Raw genomic sequence first — 22,497 nt, forward strand, 5'->3', positions numbered from 1 at the left:
ACATAATGTAACCACATTTTAATAATTACTGTGTATGGAAAATATAATTGTATTCACAAATGGGATTCATTGTCCATTACGAGGCATCCCTACGACCGCATCAATGAGACGGTGAAAAATGCATGAGCCAAGGCGTTATCAAACATTGAAATGCCGTTGTTCAAAGTCCAAAAAGGACGCACCGGGAATGCACCAGCGCTGTTTGACTCCCCCTTATTCGGTGGGAGCCGCTGAACCTCTGTAATATTACCCGGTGGTCCCAGGAATAGCAGTGAATAAACGGTCTTTACTGCGAGGTGACTCGCATGGAGGATGGAGATCAGCAGTGAAACCGAAGCTCCTGCACTCTCTCCCGTCTGCGCTCCTCCTCCGGGACGCACCGCTCGGTGTTTAATATTTAAAATCGGCAGGTCCAAGGTCGACTCATCTATGGTGCGCGTTCCGATCGCGGGCTCCGATATATAATAACGCACTGCGTATCCTAGACAACGCAGTAAACTCACTGAGCCCTCTGCAAGCAACCGATAGACGTGGCCGGTGCAAGTCATTGATAAATATAATGTAAAGGAAGGCCCCTGACCGGGTGGCCCTGCACACTTCACTACAGATCAGGAGTTGAATTGTCTTCTGTTTATGGGGGTGATGTGTCGACGGGGTGAGAGTCTCGTAGCCTCTTTGGTGCACTCATGTTTTTTTGGGTTCATTTCTACTGCAGGATCTCCTTCGGGTGCTGCGGGCGATTCACCCTCGCTGAGCTCCTGTCCTTCTCCCTCTCAGTCCTGCTGGTGCTCATCTGGGTGCTCACCGGACACTGGCTGCTCATGGATGGTGGGTGTTGGGGCGTGTGGGTGTGTTTTGATTAAAAGCATGCACTAGTGAAGGGAAAACTTCCTTTGAAGGGGCCATGAAAGAGCGTTGATAGGGTGACAATATAATGAATTCAAAACAGTTTCTTTTTGGAGAAAGATAAATGGAACCGGGGGAAGGCGATTCTGTGTTTCAATGGTAGCTTGGCGAAGCGGCGACTCCCATAGATAAGATGCACCGCTCAAAAGAATGGAACAAATGAGCAGAAACTGTCGACTATTCCTCAGAACAAACAGGTGCTGACCGAAGCTTAAAAATGACGGTCATACCGCATGCTGCACTTCTCCCCGGTTTGCTGTAGCCCTGTTTTTGGATCAGTTATACATTAATGAAACGTATATAGTCAAACGATTTTGGGCCATTTTATGTTACCCTCCCCGAGAGTTGAGGGTTAGCCAAAAGAAATAAAGCAAAAGAAATCGCAAAGCAATTTCTGTAACACATCCGAATGCATGTAAAAGATAATCAACTATGTATTGCTTTATTTTCTTGAATCCACCCATAACCGTTTGGGCCTTAATAAAATAATCATATTTTTTATTCTTAAGGATTAAACCCAGTGTTGAGGCATTGTGTCAATGGTTCCTGTTTCCTCAGCTCTGGCAATGGGCCTCTGCGTGGCCATGATCGCCTTTGTGCGGCTCCCCAGTCTCAAGGTGTCCTGCCTGCTGCTGTCTGGCCTGCTCATCTATGACGTCTTCTGGGTAAGACATGTCCTCCAGCGCCCCAGCTACACCCCAACCCCACCTACCTCTACTACCTCCACCACCCCACCTACCTCCTCCACCACCATCCCCACCTACCTACACCCTACCTCCACCACCACCCCACCTTCCTCCATCATCCCACCTACCATCAACACCTCCACCCCTACCTCCCTCCACCACCCCACCTACCATCACCACCCCACCTACCTCCACCACCCCACCTACCATCACCACCCCACCTACCATCAACACCTCCACCACCACCCCACCTACCATCACCACCCCACCTACCATCACCACCCCACCTACCATCAACACCTCCACCCCTACCTCCCTCCTCCACCCCACCTACCTCCACCACCCCACCTACCATCAACACCTCCACCACCACCCCACCTACCATCACCACCCCACCTACCATCACCACCCCACCTACCATCAACACCTCCACCCCTACCTCCCTCCTCCACCCCACCTACCTACACCACCCCACCTACCATCAACACCTCCACCACCACCCCACCTACCTCCACCACCCCACCTACCATCAACACCTCCACCCCTACCTCCCTCCCCCACCCCACCTCCACCACCACCCCACCTACCTCCACCACCCCACCTACCATCAACACCTCCACCCCCACCTACCATCACCACCCCACCTACCATCAACACCTCCACCACCAACCCACCTACCTCCATCCTCCCACCTACCATCAACACCTCCACCCCTACCTCCACCACCGCTCCACCGACCTCCACCAGCCCACCTACCATAAACACCTCCACCCCTACCTCCAACACCATAAACTACCTCCACCACCCTACTTCTCCGACAGCCAATACCTCCACGTCATGGTGGGTTTGGGTGTGCATGGTTCTTTTTTTGTATGATGATTGTTGATTTAACGGGCTTCACTGTGTATCTTGTAGTCAACCGTCAGAGTGTGAGCCGTGTCAGAATACAAGCCCTGTGATTGACAAGGCCTCCTACTATTACTCAACGTGGGTCGGGTTAAAAGGTGCCGTTTTTTGGCATACATTTAGTATGCAATATTGAGTGTGTATTACGGAGAAGGATCGGATGGAAGGGAGGAAGGGATAAGAGGTTCACCTAATGGAGAGAAAGGACTCTGCTGCTCACTGTTCTGCAACTCACCCTAACTGAAGGGTCTTCCTAGAAAATCCAAATGAAGAATCAATACGGAGGCATAAGATGGAGACAGAGATGGCCTTCAGCATCCAGAGGAGAATATTGGGAGGAGGCGCTTTTACTTTGGAAATGTGTTCATTTAGACTATTGATTTGTTCGTCTTTCACATTTTCCAGGTTGATTTCCGATATGGTATTTGCAAACGTTATCCAAAGATCCTAAAGATTGTGGCCCAAATGGTGGCCTTTTTTAACAGGAGGATATTTCTGGCAAAGTCTGAGTAAATACTTGCATGGGCGAGGGGTTGTTAATGTGCTGTGGTAGACACCAGAGCCTCCTCTGCCGTTAGCTGGATACTGTTACACCAGTAGAGGAGTCCAGGCAGTATACATGCTATAGAGCTAGCACAGCTATCTGTTAGTCCAGGAAGCAAACATGCTATAGAGCTAGCACAGCTATCTGTTAGTCCAGGAAGCATACATGCTATAGAGCTAGCACAGCTATCTGTTAGTCCAGGAAGCAAACATGCTATAGAGCTAGCACAGCTATCTGTTAGTCCAGGAAGCATACATGCTATAGAGCTAGCACAGCTATCTGTTAGTCCAGGAAGCATACATGCTGTAGAACTAGCATAGCCATCTGTTAGGCCAGGCATACATACAAGCATACATGCTAAAGAATTGGGGGGGGAACTTGGTGTAGAGTGCTAGTGTTTTGTGCGTCAGTCGTTGGCATGTGTTTTACTGAAGGGACATGAACCTTGGACTGAAAGAAAGGGAAGCAATGCAACTTATCGATACTTGCGTCCAAAGTGTCTTCAGGTTCATTATTATTGATTTATGTTGCATGAATGATGAGATGGGCAGAGCCGTCTTGTTCCAGGAGGCCTTGAGTTATTCTACATACTGTGGGCACCCTTATCACTGGAGCGTGAAAGACCTACCTCCCACCCCTACACGATCCCCTTCAACTCGTGTGTGCAGGGTCATAAAGGGACTTCACCTGCACTGTTGTTACTGCCGCAGAGAACGTTTGGTTCGGGCAGGCAGCTGAACCTCCTGCTCCCCTCTCCCCCAGGTGTTCTTCTCCGCCTACATCTTCAACAGCAACGTGATGGTGAAGGTGGCCACGCAGCCCGCGGAGAACCCCATCGACGTCCTGTCCAGGAAGCTGCACCTGGGGCCAGGCATGGGCCGCGACGTCCCGCGCCTCTCCCTGCCCGGCAAGCTGGTCTTCCCCAGGTCAGGACGCCTCAAACACTGGGTCCCTTCTGAACGCTCACAGACCAGACTCTAGAGTCACGACCTGTAGTAAGATGAGCTGCAATCTGGCTGAAGGGGGCATTTCACTTTTTTTTTTTGCTTAATATTAGTGTCGACCAATCCTGTCGCTCAAGGCGGAGATTTGTTAGCGCCTTATTGGCACGAGGCATAGCCGCACTCGACCGGCACTATTGGAACTTTTCCGGTGGGAAAACAGGCTTAAACATCCGGTCCAGACACCGATTTTTAAAGACATTTGTTGGTCTCTGTAAACATTTCAGATCTTGAGGACTTTTTTATAAAGGTTTAGTTGAATAATCTGTAGGACCCTAGATTATTCAATAAATTGCCGTCTGTTACCACAAGTACCCTCATGCAAAACAACAGAGCGCTGAGATGCTACTCTTAACAGCAGGAAAAGTGGGTGATTTGACCCCCGTGTTCCAGTGAAGGTCTCATAAGAAGGGGGTGCTAACCCTCAGCTCCACCCCATCTGGAGACGTCTTGTCTTTTCTGACACCAACCAACAGTTGGTGTTGGACTGCTTCATTAAGCAGCTACTGTTCTGTCAGTTTAATCAATTCTGTTAAGATGATAAATACCATAAATAGCTTGACTGTGTTGTCCATACATCCGTGCATTATATCAAGTAATTTGTAAATAATATGAAGGCAATATTAGGAGTAATCCTTATGAACATCAAAGTGTAACACTATTGGGCCTCACCTGGTAGAGCGCGTTGTGTACCTGTTTTGGGTCTGCGTCGGGTTTACACGTCGCTATGTAATTCATCGCCACAACGGTAGGGTATTTATTTTATGACTGACGGAACGTCCGACCAAGACTATGGTCTTGGTCTGTCGGAAGAAGGGTCTATCCAACAGCGGAGGTGGTCTGTAAGTCCTTTAAACGAATTGAGGCAGAGTAAGGGCGAATATGTGACTCTTGTCAGAAATTATGTAATACAGCCCATGCTGCTGCGAAAGGTTAAAAAAATAGGGAGGCGTACGTCAGGCCCTCCGCAAGGACAAAACTGATCCGTAAACGACCTTGCGTTGCATTGACTTCCAACCATAACTAAGCCTTAACTCTCACTGTATCTGTCAGGAATAAAGCCTTAAACGGCGTCATACTATTGAGTTAATTAACAGCCTGGGCTACAGGGGCGATTCTAGGTTCTGACTTTTGGGGGCGCCACAGGGGTCTATGAAGTAGCCTAAATAAAGTCCAGTCCAAAAAAAATGTTATTCCACAACCTTTATATCTATCTTAATTACTATGCTGTTGTATGTCTAAGCCAATAGCTGGCAGTGTCAGCTAAAAAATGTAGTTCTGAACCACTAAAGTAATGAAAGGAAAAAAGACTGTTTGGATGAAGGAATAATCCATGGATGTGAACTGTACAAACAAACTTGAGGTGTATTAAATTTCCTTTGTGTAAGTTTTGAACAAAATGACAATTTTTTCCCTTTTTTTTTTATTTACAGTTACTGAAACACATTGGTATAACTTTTACTAGATCAATAATATGAGAAACATACCACTTTTTCGGGAGCACTAAATTATGTCACCTCAGTTTCATGGACCAAAACAATTTTATAAATTGTATCAACATACATTTTTATTAATGTATGTTTATGCAAAAAAATCAACAAGTACAACATGTACTAGCCTAAAACTATGATTAACAGACCACTATTTCGGGAGCACTAAACTATGACCACTTTTGGTTGGGCTCAAGCCCACCCAAAAGTGGTCTAGCTTCGCCACTGCTGGGCAACACACTCATCCATCCCCTGGATGGATGAGTGCCGGCGGAGCGGAGGCTAACGGTGTGGTGCGTCGTGTGTGCAGCTCCACGGGGAGCCACTTCTCCATGCTGGGGATCGGGGACATCGTGATGCCGGGGCTGCTGCTGTGCTTTGTGCTGCGCTACGACAACTACAAGAAGCAGGCCAACGCGGAGTCGGCCACGCCCGGCCGCATGCAGAGGGTCTCCTACTTCCACTGCACCCTCGTCGGATACTTTGTTGGTAAGGGGGAGGACATGGCTGGACAGAGGACGGCGTCCGATGAAAATGACAGTGATTGTGGTTAATGGTGGTGGAGGTGATGACGATGGTGTGGGTGGTTGGTGGTGGTGAACTTCGGGTCAGAAGATGGTATCCGACGATTATGATGGAGATAATGGTGGCAATGATATATGATGATGGACTTTCTACTGCCTAACTTAAATCCCCAAGCCAGTCGTTATTGTCCCATCCCTCAACCCAGAGACGAATCAAATGTTTTTGTTTGCAAAGCAACAGGAAGTGCTTGGCCCTTGTTATCATCTGTCCGACATGCCGGTTCCGGCAAATGTGAAATCATTGGGGGAAGACCTGTCTGGGTCACGTCCCGTAGTGCCTAGGGCAGGGGCCAAACAGTCCGGTCCCAGGGACTTCGGACATGGGCTGGGTTTAAAGCATAGTCTTGACAGTTACCATAAAATGGAACTACACAGTACACCATGGTGTTGAATGAAGAGGGTTTAACGAAAAGACAGTGTTGCACTATAATGAGGATTTTTTTATTAAAGTATGGGATCCCTATTTTGAATGAAGCATATTGTAATATAGAAAAATAATGTTTATACAAAGGAGCAATGTGTCCAGAGACCATCTGCCAGAATCGAGGAAGGAAGGAAGGAAATGTGTGAAGAGGCATGACCAAAATACCAAGGAGTTCCCTATCACCTTTTTTCCCCCTAGAAGGCGGTGTTGTGTATACATTAATATTGGTAATTTCTGTTTGGATTAAAGTAGCGATACTGAATATGCAGATTTTCTGCTTCATACTTTAATATTATTCAAAAACTTGTACAGTTTCGATTTTTTAACAGTAACCAGCCAACAAAATGGAGTAATTAAAGTTAAAGGGTGGGGTTCTTCATACTTGAAATGGGCGTCTTGTATGCAGAAGTAAATAGCCTATATAATTAAATGTGGCGAGCTCATGTCATCTCTGAGGTGGAATATGGGTCAGATCTCCTCCTCTCACTGGCCTACTTTAGTATTGAGCTGTAGTCCAAAGCTACTCCCACATCTGTACTTACAGTGGCCCCCATTAGCAGGGACCTGAATACAACGGCTACACTCTCCCCTTATTTCACTGTTTTTTAGTGTCTGCGGGGTCTGGCCAGGTGGCAAAATGGATTCCAAGTCATTTGGATTCAATGTTCTCGTCATTTGATCATTTGAGGGATTGCATTTTTTTCAATAGTAATATATTTATTTTTTATTTTTTAAGTCCCCTTAGTTAGTCAACTCCCCTTAGTTAGTTCAACATGTGACACCCTGAAGGTGGTGTCCTCTGAACTCATTGGCAGTAGCTCAGGAGGTAGAGTGGGTGAATGACAGCCGGAGGGAGACTGGTTCTGGTTCGATCCCCGGCTCCTCCTAGCGGAGTGTCGAGGTGTCCCTGAGCCAGACCCCTCACCCTACCTGCTCCCGACGAGCTGGCCCTTACCATGCGTGGTTGACACTGCCGCCGGTATGTGAATGGGTGAATGGAAGGCAATAATTGTTCAGCGCTTTGTGTGACCACTGGTCAGAAAAGCACTTCATAAATGCAGTCCCTTTTTAGTTTCAGATTAGGAGTTTAGAAGTTGCGGTGCTCTGCTAATTTCAAGGTTTTAGCAGAAGCCTAGAAAGTGCGCAGTGCGCCTGCTGTTTACCGCCTGTTGACGTGTTCATCGTGATTTCCGCCTCAGGCTAAAAGCTGCCCAACTAAGGGGATGTTAAAAAAATAAAGCCGGAGCATTTTAACATTCAAAATGAGTGGCATCCAAACAGGGTTGCAATCAATTGCCAAGTTTTGAAGGGGGAAAAAAAGTCTAAACACCCGCCAATTGTTCAACTGTTTTGTTTGTTAACTGTGTGTTTTTAAGGGCTCTTGACCGCCACGGTGGCGTCCAGAATCCACCGCGCGGCCCAGCCGGCCCTCCTCTACCTGGTGCCCTTCACCCTCCTGCCTCTGCTCACCATGGCCTACCTAAAGGTACGTCAGCCTCCGCGGCACCGAGCCGAGCAGCCGGCTAACCAGATCGCCATTGATTCTGCTCCTTTTTGTTTGAAAGCCCTCGTCTGAAAGCTCTCCTCTCCGGCGCAAGCGTTGGCCCAAAGTTTTGCCACCACTTCCCCCAAGTTCCGAAGCACAGCGGCAGCGGATGTTGTTTCTTAATGTGGACTTTTCATGTATTAGAATGATGCGCTATGGTTCATAATGACCGTGTCTGAAAGGGTTTCCTGTCAGAGCAAATCATGATAAACATCCCCTATTTACCAACAGTCATTATGGTCTGCCTTAGTCCCCATTGTCGAAACACTATAAATCACCCTGGCAACGTACTTAAGTATTTTTCTGCAGCTTGCAGGCTGTTGCCAGAACAGTGTAGGTGTGTAGTGGTCCAGCCTTGCTGGAGATGTTCCTGTTCCCATGTTCAAGGGCTTGTCCAGATGTGTCAACCTAATAGGCTCGTTAATACATGGCGCCCAGGTGTGTCAGCCTATAGGCCCATTAAGCCCATGGGGTCCAGGTGTGTTAACCATAGGCTCGTTAAGACCATGGTGTCCAGGGTTTTCTACCTATGGGCTCGTTGAGGCCAGTAGGGTGTCCAGTGCTGTGTTCCAATATCCATACTTCTATGAGTGCACTTAAACGTAGTACACTATCCACACTCACTAAGTGCGCTAATTTTCATATGTCAGTGTTGTTCCAAATCGAATACTCTGTGGTGCACTAACCGGAAATTGCCATCACGTCTGCCGCCACGGCTCCTCCCCGCAATAAACATCCAGCTTTGAACGTTGAACTCTTCACGCCTAGCAAATATAAAAAGCTATAAAAGCTATAAAAACTTCAAAATGACTCCATTAATGCAGGCTATGTGGAAAATGCGCCGACTTTGGCTCAGCCTGGCTACGTAGCTAAGATGGCTGCCGTTGAGTACGTAAAGTGTACATCGATCCACACTTCGTGATTTGACCGTTTTGACCATCCAGGTTCTTTCAGTACACTTATTTTCGCCCGATCTGAATTTGAACACCCTACTTACTCAAACTAAGGCCAGTAAGTACGGATAGTAGGGCTGCTCGATTATGGGAAAAATCATAATCACGATTATTTTGGTCAATATTGATATCACGATTATTCAAACGATTATTTTTGAGTTTGAAAACATGCATTTATTGACACAATCAATTATGACATAGAAACACGTGTAAGTATCCAAAATAAAACCTTTTTCGTGTGCAAGTGTACTGTCTGCCACAACATTCTGAATCTAACATTTGATTTTTATAAAACATTTCATGAATACAATATATTTAGCCAAATGCACTGACGAATGACTCGACTGAAATAATACATTCCCTATTTAATGTCTAGAGAACAACGGTCCCAGCATTTCTCCATAGCAAAGTTAAAAGTCACAAAGCCATAACAAACACATGGCTAATAAAAATCATATTGTTGTTAAACAGAAATACATATACAAGATGTACTTGGCAGTTCTGCCTTAAAGAACTCTTAGTTAAAGTCTGCTATAGGAGCTTGTTATCGTTCATCAAACTGTAACGTTACTGAAACTTTAATATTCCACACGGTAGGTCTACTCCAATATGTCTGTCAACAGTCGATGCTGCTGATTGGCGGTTCACTGGCATGTCCCGCCTCCTGTCAACGGCATACTTCCTGATGCAGCTCGCCTGTTAGATTATACTCCCTCTCGCCGCGTTGAATGCTTTCGCATGCGCGTCTCTTTCATAAACTTTCATAAACTCTCTAGGCCTACTGTAAAACGGAAAATGTCAAATTAATCGTTTCAACTCGATTATACGAGTTTGGAGATCGTTTGACCCCAAAATCGATATCGCGATCGAAATTCGATTAATTGCACAGCCCTAACGGATAGTATGGATATTGGAACACAGCACAGGTGTGTACCTGTCCTATAGGCTCGTTAATACTAGTCTGATGTCCAGGTGTCTCTACCTATAGGCTTGTTAGGCCCAGCCTGGTGTTCAGGTGGGTTAATCTATACATTCTTGTATCCACTCTCCTAAAGAGCGTTTAGCTAGAGCACGCTCTCGCTTTGAATGTAAATAATTGACTTAAGCACTTTCTCTTTTGGAATCTCTGACATTATGTCTTTGTATCTGGAAGTATAAAAAAGGATCAATGTATCTTATCATGAAGAGCAAAGTGCTTCTCCTATTGTTTACACGCTCATACTAAAGGCTCTAAGAAGTCATTTTGTCAATTGATATTGGTAATGGACCTCTTAGTGAAGCCAAGAGGGTCGGTTACGATGGTGTAATCACCCAGGCGGATTTTTAAGCAGTATCACACGAGAGGGCGCGCTGTATGCTGAACATCTGCACGGCTGTGATTATCTTCGCCTCTTGGCCTGGGGCCAGCAGGCGCGACCTCCAGGTGGAATATTGCTTTTATACAACAGTGCTTCAAGCACCATTTATTAACAGTGATGGGCGAAAACAAACGTCCATTTGCTTGTTTTATTGAATCATTTATTCGGCCCGACCAACACAAATGGTTCTGTGACTGGTGTGGGACTGACTGGACTGTTGCCTAGCAACACAGACACGTTCCGCTACACTAGCTCGCTAGGTTGTGGTAGGTCTACACGCAACAGCAGCCTAGCTAATTGTCATATCTTGCCCATTTTTCTGTGCGTTTCCATTTATTGCACAGCCAGGGAAATAATAGTCTGCGGAACGTCGCTTTGGTGGCATGCGGGATTCCGCTGAATTAACGGCCTTCGATCGTCAATGTCATTGATGGTTATGAGAAACGCCTGGACAGCGGGAAGCAGAGTGACACATGTACAGTTAAAAGTCCCGGCGCCGTTATGCTCCGTCTGCACTCATGGATAATCTAAACCCAATCCCTTTGTAGAACTAACCGTGGAATTAGGTACTTTCTTTAAATGGAGGTGACCCCAGAATGTGTAATGACATGCTGAACGTGGGGGTCAGGGTGTGGTTGCTCAGCGCTGTGACCCTGTCTCTCTGCTGAACGGGGGGGGTTCAGGGTGTGGTCGCTCTGCGCTGTGACCCTGTCTCTCTGCTGAACGGGGGGGGTCAGGGTGTGGTCGCTCAGCGCTGTGACCCTGTCTCTCTGCTGAACGGGGGGGGTCAGGGTGGGGTCGCTCAGCGCTGTGACCCTGTCTCTCTGCTCCCCAGGGGGACTTGCGGCGCATGTGGTCGGAGCCCTTCCACACCAAGGCCAGCAGCTCCCGCTTCCTGGAAGTATGATGCAGTCCTGCGGCCCACCCAGCGCCCCCATGGGAGGAAGGACCCTCCCTCACCCCCCCACCCTGCCCTCCCCTCGCCTGAGGGGGGAGGAGGGCCCCTCGGAGGGAGAGGGGAAGGAGGAGAGAGAGAGAGAGAGAGAGGTCATGTTCTCGCCATCACTTCATGCTTTCGGCCCCCCCCCCCCCCCCCCCCCAGCCCCTAGGAAGGACACCAGGGCGCAGACCCGGGACACCCGACATGATTCATCGCCAGTCCCTCCCCCACTACCTCTGTCGTCTCTCTCTCTCTCTCCCTCTCCCTCTGTGTTTATTTCCTGTTCTTCACGGCATGTCAGGAGTAGACTGTATACCGCAACTTCCGGTTGGTTTTGTTCCCCTCTGCCTCTTCTTTTCACCTTGCTGTAAATTAAGTGTTTTAGCCCAACTTTGCTCTATGACTCATTCCATTTTATTACGCCTCTCTGGGCATTCACCCTAAACCCCTTCCTCCTGTCCTCATTATCCCCACCCTGGTTCTGAACCCCTCCCTCTTGTTCTCATAACCCCCAGCCTGGTGTAAACCCCTTTACTCCTTGCCTCATCACCCTCAGCCTGGTGTAAACCCCTTTACTCCTTGCCTCATCACCCTCAGCCTGGTGTAAACCCCTTTACTCCTTGCCTCATCACCATCACCCTGGCTCTAAGCCCCTCCCTCCTGTCCACCTAACTCCGACTCTGGTTCTAAACCCAAGGTCTAGATGAGCTCTCACCTGCTTATTATGTTGTGTTCTGGGTCCCTTCTCCCCGCTCCTTCATTTCACTGACTCGGATGAACTAGCGCTACAGGCTGACAGCCCCCCCTCATGGTTGGAAGACTTAACAAGGCTGTTTATCTTTCTTCTCTTATGTCTTTTTTTTTTTTTTTTTTTGTCCTGTTCTTTTTTTAAAGCATCATTGGGGTCACCATTCTGGTTATGTTGTTTATTATTATTATTGTTTTTGTTGTGGTTGTTATTATTCTGGAATGAATTCAAGGAACGTGCAGTGGAGACGTAGCGCTGCAGCGCTGGGACGGACATTCAAGACGTTTGTGGAGGTTTCCGGAAGTTTGTGACGCAGGAAAAGAGTTTCCTCTTGTCCTGCCTCCATTTCATCTATCCCCCAGACTCCCCCTCATCCCCTCGACAGCTCCAAACATCTCCGTTCTCCACACTCAGACACAATATGTATTTTATTTAGTCAAATTTGTATTCTTGGCATATACAACAAAAAAATGATGCATTATAAATTTTTCGAAATGGGCTCCCTGTTGATGGGGCCTCATCTATTTGTATATATGTGTACACATGTATTTGTGGTATCATGAGTTGTATTTGTGTTTAAAAAAGAAAAAAAAAGAAAACAAGATAAGGTTTGCTTTATTGATTTCTTTTCACCGTGTAAAGTTAATCTTATCTTTTTCACAAGTTGTTCAACGATGTTCAGAAACTAACAATGGCCACCAGCCAAATGCTGGTTAAGTTTGGCTGGGGAACGTACCTTAATCTAATTTATCAGTGGGCAACCATCTTTGGAAATGTATTTTTATTTTATTTTTTAAACGCTGTAGCTGACTTAGTGCCAGGCTGGTGGGTTGTGGAGGTTTCCTCTACGGTGGCTGAAGGGGACAATAAAGGTCGTTTCTCTGCCATTTTTTTTTTTTTTGGCTTGGAAAGAGGAGTGGGCGGTTGTTTTAAAAAAATTGTTTTGCTTGTTTTTTAATTTGCGATATGGAAACGTGTATAAAAAACAAAGGTTACAAGTAGTGTCAGGTCTCCATTGACCCAGGTGTGTTTAACAACAATGTTGCATAGAAAACATTGTGATCATGTCTTATGGAAACAAGAGTTCCTCAGATATACTAAAAAAATGTAACTAAAAGAATTGTTTTTGTTTTTTGTTTTTTACTGGGGCACATTTTCTTGTATTAAAAAAGTCTTGGGACAAGAAGAAATGTAGACAGCTGTTTTCAACTGAGTTTTGATCATATTAAAAAATACTATGTTTCAATTGTATAAAATCTAACAGAATTCTATTCTCTGCTCTCCAGGGGGCGTCAAGGTGACAATTAACAGTTTTTTACTGATGAGTTATGATAATGCACATACACCACCCTGAGTACACCTGTATGGAAGAGCGGGCGTTCCAAATTTTTTATCTCTTGGAGGTAGTTTTTGTTTGCATTATTACTGTAATTACAATATATTCAGTCCTTTTGATTTCACCATTGTAGTCATACCTTAATGGAATATAATATTGGTTTTCAAACAATATTGAACACCTACCTTTTAAAATCAAGCTCGTCTGTAAGTGAGTGTTCATATTATTAATAGGAGTATATTCAGAAAAAAAAAAAACTTAAACAGGTTTTTCCAAAGAAAGATAGTTGTTTATTCTCCATTAATCTATCTGTGTAGTAAATAATACACATGACTGCACGGCTGTATCCTGGTGGTGGTTAGCGTTAGCATTAGCAGCCGTTTTACCAAAAAGGGAGACCTTGGTACGTTTTAGAAGGTAAATGGTTTGTAATTAATAATTTGGTCAGATGCGTTCGTGTTTGCTTTCGGTTCGGTTGTCACTCCTACCACTTAATGAATCCTAGAGATTAACGTTAAGGATTCTCTTTTTGATGGGAGGACAAATCGGACATTTATACCTACAAAAAGAGCAGTTTGGCGGGTTTTTAACACGAATTTTAATTTCCATGTTTTACTTTTTCTATGCGGGCCTTCATCCATGTTACAGGTTCCGAAATGTCACTTAATTTGTCACAATGCAGTCGCAGGTTCAGAGACACTGACGCCGGTCTAAATCAGGCAGTGTGCCTGAGAGCATGACAGTGAAGTGGAAAAGTCGGATGGACAAAAAAAACGGGGGAAAAGGGCTCAGTCTTATCGAGTCCGACCTCAACACTGGCCTGGACTCAGCGGATAAACTCACATGGAGCCACCCTCCCTCCATGTCTCGCCCACAGCCTCTGCTATGGACATGGTAAGAACATTGTTGTTTTAAAAAAAACATGTAGGCCTACTGATGGAGATAATTGTAATAACCATTTTTAAACGCCAAAAAAAGAAAGATTCGTTCTTCTAATTGAATATTGCACTTTAATTTATTGTTTTTCATACCTTTATTCGTTATCGGCCTACTTGGTACAAGGTATAGGCCTACACTTCTCGTCACATCCTCTATCCTCCAGCAGAGGACGCTAACTGACGCGTTCGTGTTAAAGTGGAGTGGATTATGTGTAGAGAAACAGGGTGAATATATACATTAAGACTGTAGTGAAGTATGGATCTCTAAGTGCTGAACTTAAACAATTTATCTCCTGATATATCTCCTGATCTAAGTGCTGAACTTAAACATTTATCTCTACGACCTCCCTGTTCCTGGTTCAGTCGGGATTCTGCTGTAAATAAAAGGACTAGCTGTTATAACGGTGGCTCACTTGGTTTTTATGTCGTCAATATCATTGGGATGGTCGTTTTTTTTTTTTACAAAACGTTATTAGGTCAAACCGTTATTAGCTCCTCACGCCGGCGTAGGTCTACTTTAAACGGATGTGAACTTTGTCCACTAACTTTCGCAAGAGGGCGACACAGTCCATTACAACGACGTTCGTTAAGGAACCCGGCATTTCATAGCCTAGTGTATTCCTGAATTAATGTTTTGTTGTACCATTGTACATTAAAGTGGTTAATTGCATATTCTCAATTTAAATCTGTTCTGTAAATTCAACTCTTTAACAGTAGGCTATCTTGTATTCCTTCGACTCATGCCCTACTTCATGAATGTTCCATATATTAGGCTACAAAAGTATTACATATTAACAGACTGTAGTGTTAGGTTAGCTGTCGTCAAGTCATATCACTGTAGGGTAATCTCAACTATTATCTCGTGCTTTGAGGCTGCCATGGAAATGTTGCGTGAAGCCATTAGAAAAAAATGGTTGCCTCTAACACAAAGAATCGATTCTGACTCTTCAGACTACAGATTCCGGATTAAAATACTATTTGAATTCAGAATACAGAGAGGAATTGGCATGAATAGTTCAAAACATAGTTAACCTACATACTAACTAATTTAATCATATTACAACATGATTTGAAAGTAGACATTTTTTCACCCAGTAACAAAGTTCCTCATGGTGAACTGTAGTGGTATATGGATTTCATTTGTTAGTTGAGGTTCATGACAATTTGTTCTAGGTGGCCCATGCTGGGGTCGGTTGTTTTATTCAAGGGGCCCTATAAGACCATGTTGCGTAGCAATCAACATAGGGTATATACCCTTCAGCAAAGAACATTGCAATCATTGACTTGACGTTTGGAAATAATCTACAAATGTTACGAAAGAATCAGACCTTGATTGGGAACCTGAATTGCGCATATATATAGTTTCTCTGTATGTTTTGAATTGCAAAAAAAAAAAGCATTATAAATCGGAATCATTATTTGCAAAACAATATTCCCTCATAAGTATTTTGAACTCCACATTTAAAGGGTACATGGTGGGAACAAGATTTTTCTAAAAGGCGTACTGGCTCCCATCAGAATCGCCAGTGTTTCTTTTATCTCATGTATTTAGTGAATCCTCATCCCTCAATGGCAATGTTTCCTATCATTCTCATTCAACTATTTTCGCAAGTTAGCCAACAGCCATGTGTTTATTCCAGAAACAAAATAACGCTTAGAAGCCGGACAGTCCGACTGAATTTCGGACTTTCTGACTGTCTGACTGACTGACTGTCTGACTGTCAGACAGGGATGCCCCGATGTAAGTTGGGTGCTGGAAGCTAGGGGTGAGGGGTAAGGTCGCATAGGTCACGGTAGGCCAGGACCACCCCTCACTTATTGGCCAGGAGTTCTGTGCAGTTTTATGACTGTGGCCAGGATTTCACCACACCCATGGGGATTGTAGCACGTCATTTGTGAAAAGAGTTTGGCATGAGGGTCCTAAAAGAAAAAAAAAACATTTGAGACCATATTTGGAGTGTTGTGAAGTTTCGTTTCCCCCCCTCTCCATGGAGGTGGTCCCTCCCTCCCCCACCCACCACCCTACTGACCCTGTCATTACCGAGAGACAGGTAGGGCTGCCGTTGAAAAACAACCAGCCGCAATGTTCAGATAATTATCTCTAGCCGAGGGGGTCGACAAACAACTCTGCCAGAGCCCTCTGTGTGAACCAGATGAGCAGGTTGGTGCCCCAGGGCGTTTGCATGATACAACGTTGATTTGGAGTGGCGGCCTTATCTTTATCTTCAAACAACCATCCGTACTTCCAAGAACCGATGGTATTGCTGGTTGGATGGCATTGATGGTTTGAATGGGATTGATGGTATTGATGGTGTTGAAAAAGAAAAGGTATATAGAGCTCTGGTCAAAGTAGCTTCAGCAAAGTGACACTGTGAAACTGTGTTTTTCTAATGAAAGTACACATACCCCAAGGGGTACCGGAAGGATTCCAGGGAGTGCTTGGACACTTTCAACAAAAGTTGAGACTTCAATTGTCCTAATGTTGGTTATGAACAAGGCTATGGACGATAATGTGGCCATGTTGCAATTTGTTGATTTTGAACATCACATAATAAGATTCAATAAAATTTGAATGCTACAATTTTGCTTTGTCTTTCTATTTTTCCACAACCTGTTTAATGTTCATGTTTGGCTGAAAGACTACCATAGAGGTACATTTTCAAACGCTAGTTTGAACACAACTTGTTTAGTATTCTTGTTATTATTGTTATTACTATTGTTCTTATTATTATTATGGAATGAATTCAAGGAACGCGCAGTGGAGACGCAGCGCTGGGACGGACATTCAAGACGTTTGTGGAGGTTTGTGATGCAGGAATGTATAGTATAGGTACATGTATAGTATATATATATATGTATATATACTTTACATCTATACATACTTGCATACCTACATACGTTCCTACATACTGTGAATATACACCAATATATGGCACATACATGCATGCATACATCCAAGGCGTATTTCCATACAGTACATGCCGTACATACGTACATGAATACATACATAAATACATACACACATATATACATATGGTACATTCATAGAATACATATACATTTGGTACATTCATACAGCACATCAATTCATACAGTACATACATACATACCTTACATACATGAATACATACATACATGAATACATATATAAATATGGTACATTCATAGAGTACATACATACCGTACATACATACATGAATACATACATGGATATATTTATCCATATGGTACATACATACATGAATGCATACATGGATATATATATCCATATGGTACATACATACATGAATACATACATGCATACATACATGCATATATTACATACATATACACATATGGTACATTTATACCGTAAAAACATGCATTCATACCGTACATACATACAGGACATTCGTACATAGATCTAGACATGCTCAGGGCAGTGTTCGCCTGGGTTCTGTTCATGGCCGTGTTAATGGCGGATGAGAGGTTCCTTCTCCCCTGTTCAAAGCCAACATTCCGGTCTTGTTTAAATAAGGCTTGCTTGCCTGGGCGCGGGCGGAGACCCCTCTGGCACTTTGCCCTTTGACCTCAAGTGCATTCCGTATGTAAAGTGAGGAATTCCTCTGAAGTTCAGTTAATGGGGTTGAGTTTTTTTTCCCTCCTTTGGATTCTGCTCTCGTCAACCAACGGAAGGAAAACCCTGAACCCAAACCAAACTGAATTGAGCGTTGGTCTTGACGTTACAGGGTCGTGCTTTGTGGAAGTGACACATGAGTTTTAATTATTGGTAGTCCATAAGGAAAATCTATGTCTCATTAGCAGATTGTGTATGAGGAACAGTGATCCTCTGGGATCATGAATGATTGATTTAAAGGAAGGGGGAGGGGACTGTGTGTGTGTGGGGGTGGGGTTGGGCGGGGGGGGGGGGGGGGGGGGGGTGAGGAAGTTAGGTTGGCTAGTTCCTCCATTTTGTTTGTTTCTTTCAACTTCACAGCCCATGTTCTTTTGACAGCCAAAAATGGAAGCCAACTCTGCAATTGATTTTATTACCAATGTCAGTTGCAGTGAAACTAGTCAAGATCCAATTCAAGATTATTTTAAAATAATTTCAGGGGGTTCTATTTTAGTACTCAAGTTACACCAAGGTCTTCAATACCACTTGGGGAGGTATTGACACCGTTCAGAAAGTACAAATGGCACATATTTTTTTGGGATCCTAACTTAAATACGATCCAATCCAGGTGCCTTCCAAAGAGTTAGATTCTTGATGCATGCTCTGTGGATTGTCGTTGAGTTTTTTTTCTGAATCCAGTTAGTCCTCTCTTTGCGCACGTACGACCATGCTGACGTTTTAATTAGCCTCCGCCAGATGAAAGCGCTGCCAGCGTTTTGCGTTGTAAAACCTATAGAACCAGACACACCCAAGCTCCTGCTTTATGGCCAATGTGTCTCAACGCATGGAACCAGCTTTCTCCTTCTCCTTCTGCCTCTTCTCTTTCTTACCCTTCTCCTCTTCTTCTCCCTCTTCTTTTTCTTCCTCTTCTTCTACCTAATCTTCTTCTGCTTCCTCTTCCCTTTTCTTCTACTTCCTCTTCTTCCTCTCCTCTTATTCTTCCAATTCTTCTTCTTCCTCTTCTACTTCCTATTCGTCTTCATCTTCTTCCCTTTCCTCTTCTACTTCTTCTTCCTTCTCCTCTTCCTCTACTTCTTCTTCCTCTTCTACCTACTCTTCTTCCTCCTCCTCTTCCTCTTCTTCACCCCCATTCCTCCTGGAAGCTGTGTGTTCTGCTGCTGAACACCATGCCACCCATACAGCTGGAATGTCCCGCTAGATCCATAGAGTCGGGGTCTCCGTGAAGAGGGGGGTGCTGGGGGAGGCTGCCCTCTGCATGGGGCTCAGGGGCGCCTCTGTGCTGGGGGCCTCCTAACATCAGTCATTGGAGGGGGGGGTAGGGAGAGTACCCCCCCCACACACACACACACACACACACACACACACACACACACACACACACACACACACACACACAAGGAAACACACCGATCATACACACACCTCTGATGTACTTGTTCGAACCTTAACACAAATGAAAAAGCAATCCATATACTGTTGTTTTAGGAACTTATAGATATCTTGACTTGGATGAACCTTTTCTCAATAGATAGATAGAGAGAGAGAGAGAGAGAGAGAGAGAGAGAGAGAGAGAGAGAGAGAGAGAGAGAGAGAGAGAGAGAGAGAGAGAGAGAGAGAGAGAGAGAGAGAGAGAGAGAGAGAGACAGAGAGAGAGAGAGAGAGAGAGAGAGAGAGAGAGAGGGGCTGGTGGTTTGGGAGAGAAGGGTTTGGGGGAGGGAGAAAGGGGGGTGGGGACGAAGGGTCAAAGGGTAGAGGAAGAAAGGAGGTGTGTTTCAGATGGTATGGAGGCTGGGAGGTGTGTGAACAATATAGCTACCATGTTGAAAAGAGGCTCCTTTCTCTTGCCCTCTCTCCCTGTCTCTCTCTCTTGCTCTCTCTCTCTCGTCTGTCTCTCTCTTCTGTCTCTCTCTCCCTTCTGTCTGTCTCTGTCTTTCTGTCTTTGTCTCACATTCTCTCTCTCTCTCTCTCTCTCTCTCTCTCTCCCCTCTCTCTCTCTCTCTCTCTCTCCCTCTCTCTCTCTCTCTCTCTCTCTCTCTCTCTCTCTCCCTCTCTCTCTCTCTCTCTCTCTCTCTCTCTCTCTCTCTCTCTCTCTCTCCCTCTCTCTCTCTCTCTCGCTCTCTCTCTCTCTCCCCTCTCTCTCTCTCTCTCTCTCTCTCTCTCTCTCTCTCTCTCTCTCTCTCTCTCTCTCTCTCTCTCTCTCTCTTTCTCTCCCCCACAATGTTTAGAATCAACACATTCAAAGCTGTTTGTTTGTGGCGCTATTGTTAATTCCCTCCGTCCCCCCATCCTCCCTCCGCCACCACTTCCCCCCCAGGGTGATTTCCAGAATAAAAGTTCAAGATGTCAAGATGGAGTGGTGTTACAATACTTGTCCTTCTCTTTTGTTGCTGTCCCATCTCCACTTTTGCCCTCCCGAAATACACAGTAAGAAGAACCACATGCTAACAGTTTATCCATTTTACTGATATTAGTTTAGGTTGTGAGGGTTGGTATTTTGGCCCCTTTACACATTCACAAACAGCTCCATGTGTTCTTAACATTTTAGATATTGAACAAAATAAACATGGAATGTGTAATCATGACAACCTTTAGCCATTTATTTGAGTTGTAGCACCTCAACGTTTTACTTGTTGTAGTCCAGAAAAGCATTAATTTCGTTAAAAAAACTTTTACAAAATAGTTTTTCTATTTTACCCCACAAACCCAAACTCTATTGTTTTATGTTTGAGCTCATTAGTTTTAGTTAATTAGTCGCTTACTTTGTGCAGCAGTCAGATGAAGTGTATCAACTACTGCTTCTTTAAAATATCCCAAAATAGCTGAAAATTACAATAAACTTAACAAAATACAGCTTTAAATAACCAAATTAAATTGTTACTTTTCTTGCCATTACACATGTTGGAATGAAAAGGACCTAAGGAGAAGAACTGGTTTGCTATCATTTTAACATTAATAGGAATAAATTGCAATTTGGCAATGGCCAAATTACATTCATGTATTACTCATTTGAATCGTATAAATTCTTACTTACGAAATATATTTTGAAATTATGCATTTAATGTTTAGAAACACAAAGAGACAATTAGAACATGTTGAATCAATTCATGTCAAGTATCAATATATTTGCATTTGTAATGAAGGTCTATCTTTTATTTTAATACCATATATGATTCTTAACATTATGAAATAAATTATGTATCTTTCAATTATTTCTGCATATTATTTAATTAAACTAGTTGCAGCAAGTTGCATATAATGAATTTGTACTGTTAAATTAAACAACTAACTCCTAGTGGGTCCCTGTTACAAGTTCACACGATTCAGTCATTAATTATTTTTTTTGGTGGTAAATTACATTTAAAAAAGTATGACATTGGCCCCCCCCCATAATAATTAATTGGTCTATAAGGATAATATTGAGAGCTATTTTGTGTCTTTTGAAGTTTCCATGCAGGACATTTAAGGGCCTATTGAGATATAGTAGGATATGTTAAAGTCACTTGGATCTTCTGCTGTCTATCATGGAGTGATAATGTGAATAATAGTGTGTCTTAAAATAATTATGTTAGGCCTAGGTAATAACCTTTGTTATCAAATGTAAAGAAATGGTCAGCTCTTCTCCAGTAGTCCTTAGTACCGCTGAAAGAGTGAGTATGCACTGATGATACCAAAACCAAATCAGTTACACAAATGATCCACCATCACACAGTGGTTTTGAAATACTAGCTAATAGCTTATAGTCAGCCGACACTCAAATGTTTAAATGAAGTGTATGAAAGTCCACACCAATAGTTAATGGGGGGTGGGGGGAAATAATCTACCCTGAATTCATCATGGCCCCCCCGCCTTAATAGATCAAACATATTTTGCCGACTGGCTGAACAATCAGATCTCTTCTGGCCAGGGGTGGGATGGTTGGATTGTGCGGGTTGTGTGTGTGTGTGTGTGTGTGTGTGTGTGTGTGTGTGTGTGTGTGTGTGTGTGTGTGTGTGTGTGTGTGTGTGTGTGTGTGTGTGTGTGTGTGTGTGTGTGTGTGTGTGTGTGTGTTTGTGTGTGTGCGTGCGTGTGTGCGTGTGCGTGTGTGTGTGTGTGTGTGTGTGTGTGTGTGTGTGTGTGTGTGTGTGTGTGTGTGTGTGTGTGTGTGTGTGTGTGTGTGTGTGTGTGTGTGGCCTGAAGAGTGGGCCCTCTCCCTCTGGACAATGCTATTATTTCAGCTCCCCTGACCAGGAATGCCAGATTTCACAGCCCGCTACTCTTGTCTGCGTGTCAATCAAAACCTCGCCCTGAGAGACCGCCTCCGCTGCTGTCCACAAAACGCCATCAAAGTGTCCAAAGGATCCATTGATTAATCACGGATCGCTGCTGTTTGAGTAGGAGTCCAACAGACTATAACAGGTGCCGGTCAGACTGCGCGCCAAATGACACCAAGAAGTGGAATTGAATGGCTTTATGTGGACATTGCTGGTGCGGACATTGCGAATCGTGTGCACATATAGGCTCACATGGTGCAACTATGTGTCG

General features: G+C 44.4%; 1 protein-coding gene across 4 annotated transcripts in view; it reads left to right on the forward strand.

Moving 5' to 3' along the window:
• sppl3 (signal peptide peptidase 3) overlaps positions 1-11,368 on the forward strand; it is a 33,590-nt gene extending 22,222 nt beyond the window's left edge. For 2 of the 4 annotated variants that reach the window (XM_056587856.1, XM_056587858.1), the window contains exons 6-11: positions 713-828; positions 1,465-1,571; positions 3,805-3,968; positions 5,844-6,022; positions 7,918-8,027; positions 11,234-11,368. In XM_056587856.1, the coding sequence (XP_056443831.1) occupies positions 713-828; positions 1,465-1,571; positions 3,805-3,968; positions 5,844-6,022; positions 7,918-8,027; positions 11,234-11,305 (748 nt within the window). In that variant the 3' untranslated portion in view covers positions 11,306-11,368. The remainder of the gene's footprint in view (positions 1-712; positions 829-1,464; positions 1,572-3,804; positions 3,969-5,843; positions 6,023-7,917; positions 8,028-11,233) is intronic. The other 2 variants (XM_056587857.1, XM_056587859.1) reach the window with 2 other exon arrangements.
• Positions 11,369-22,497: the final 11,129 nt, after the last annotated feature.

Source organism: Gadus chalcogrammus, chromosome 4 (assembly GCF_026213295.1).
Source record: "Gadus chalcogrammus isolate NIFS_2021 chromosome 4, NIFS_Gcha_1.0, whole genome shotgun sequence".
In the NCBI taxonomy this organism is placed as follows: domain Eukaryota; kingdom Metazoa; phylum Chordata; class Actinopteri; order Gadiformes; family Gadidae; genus Gadus; species Gadus chalcogrammus.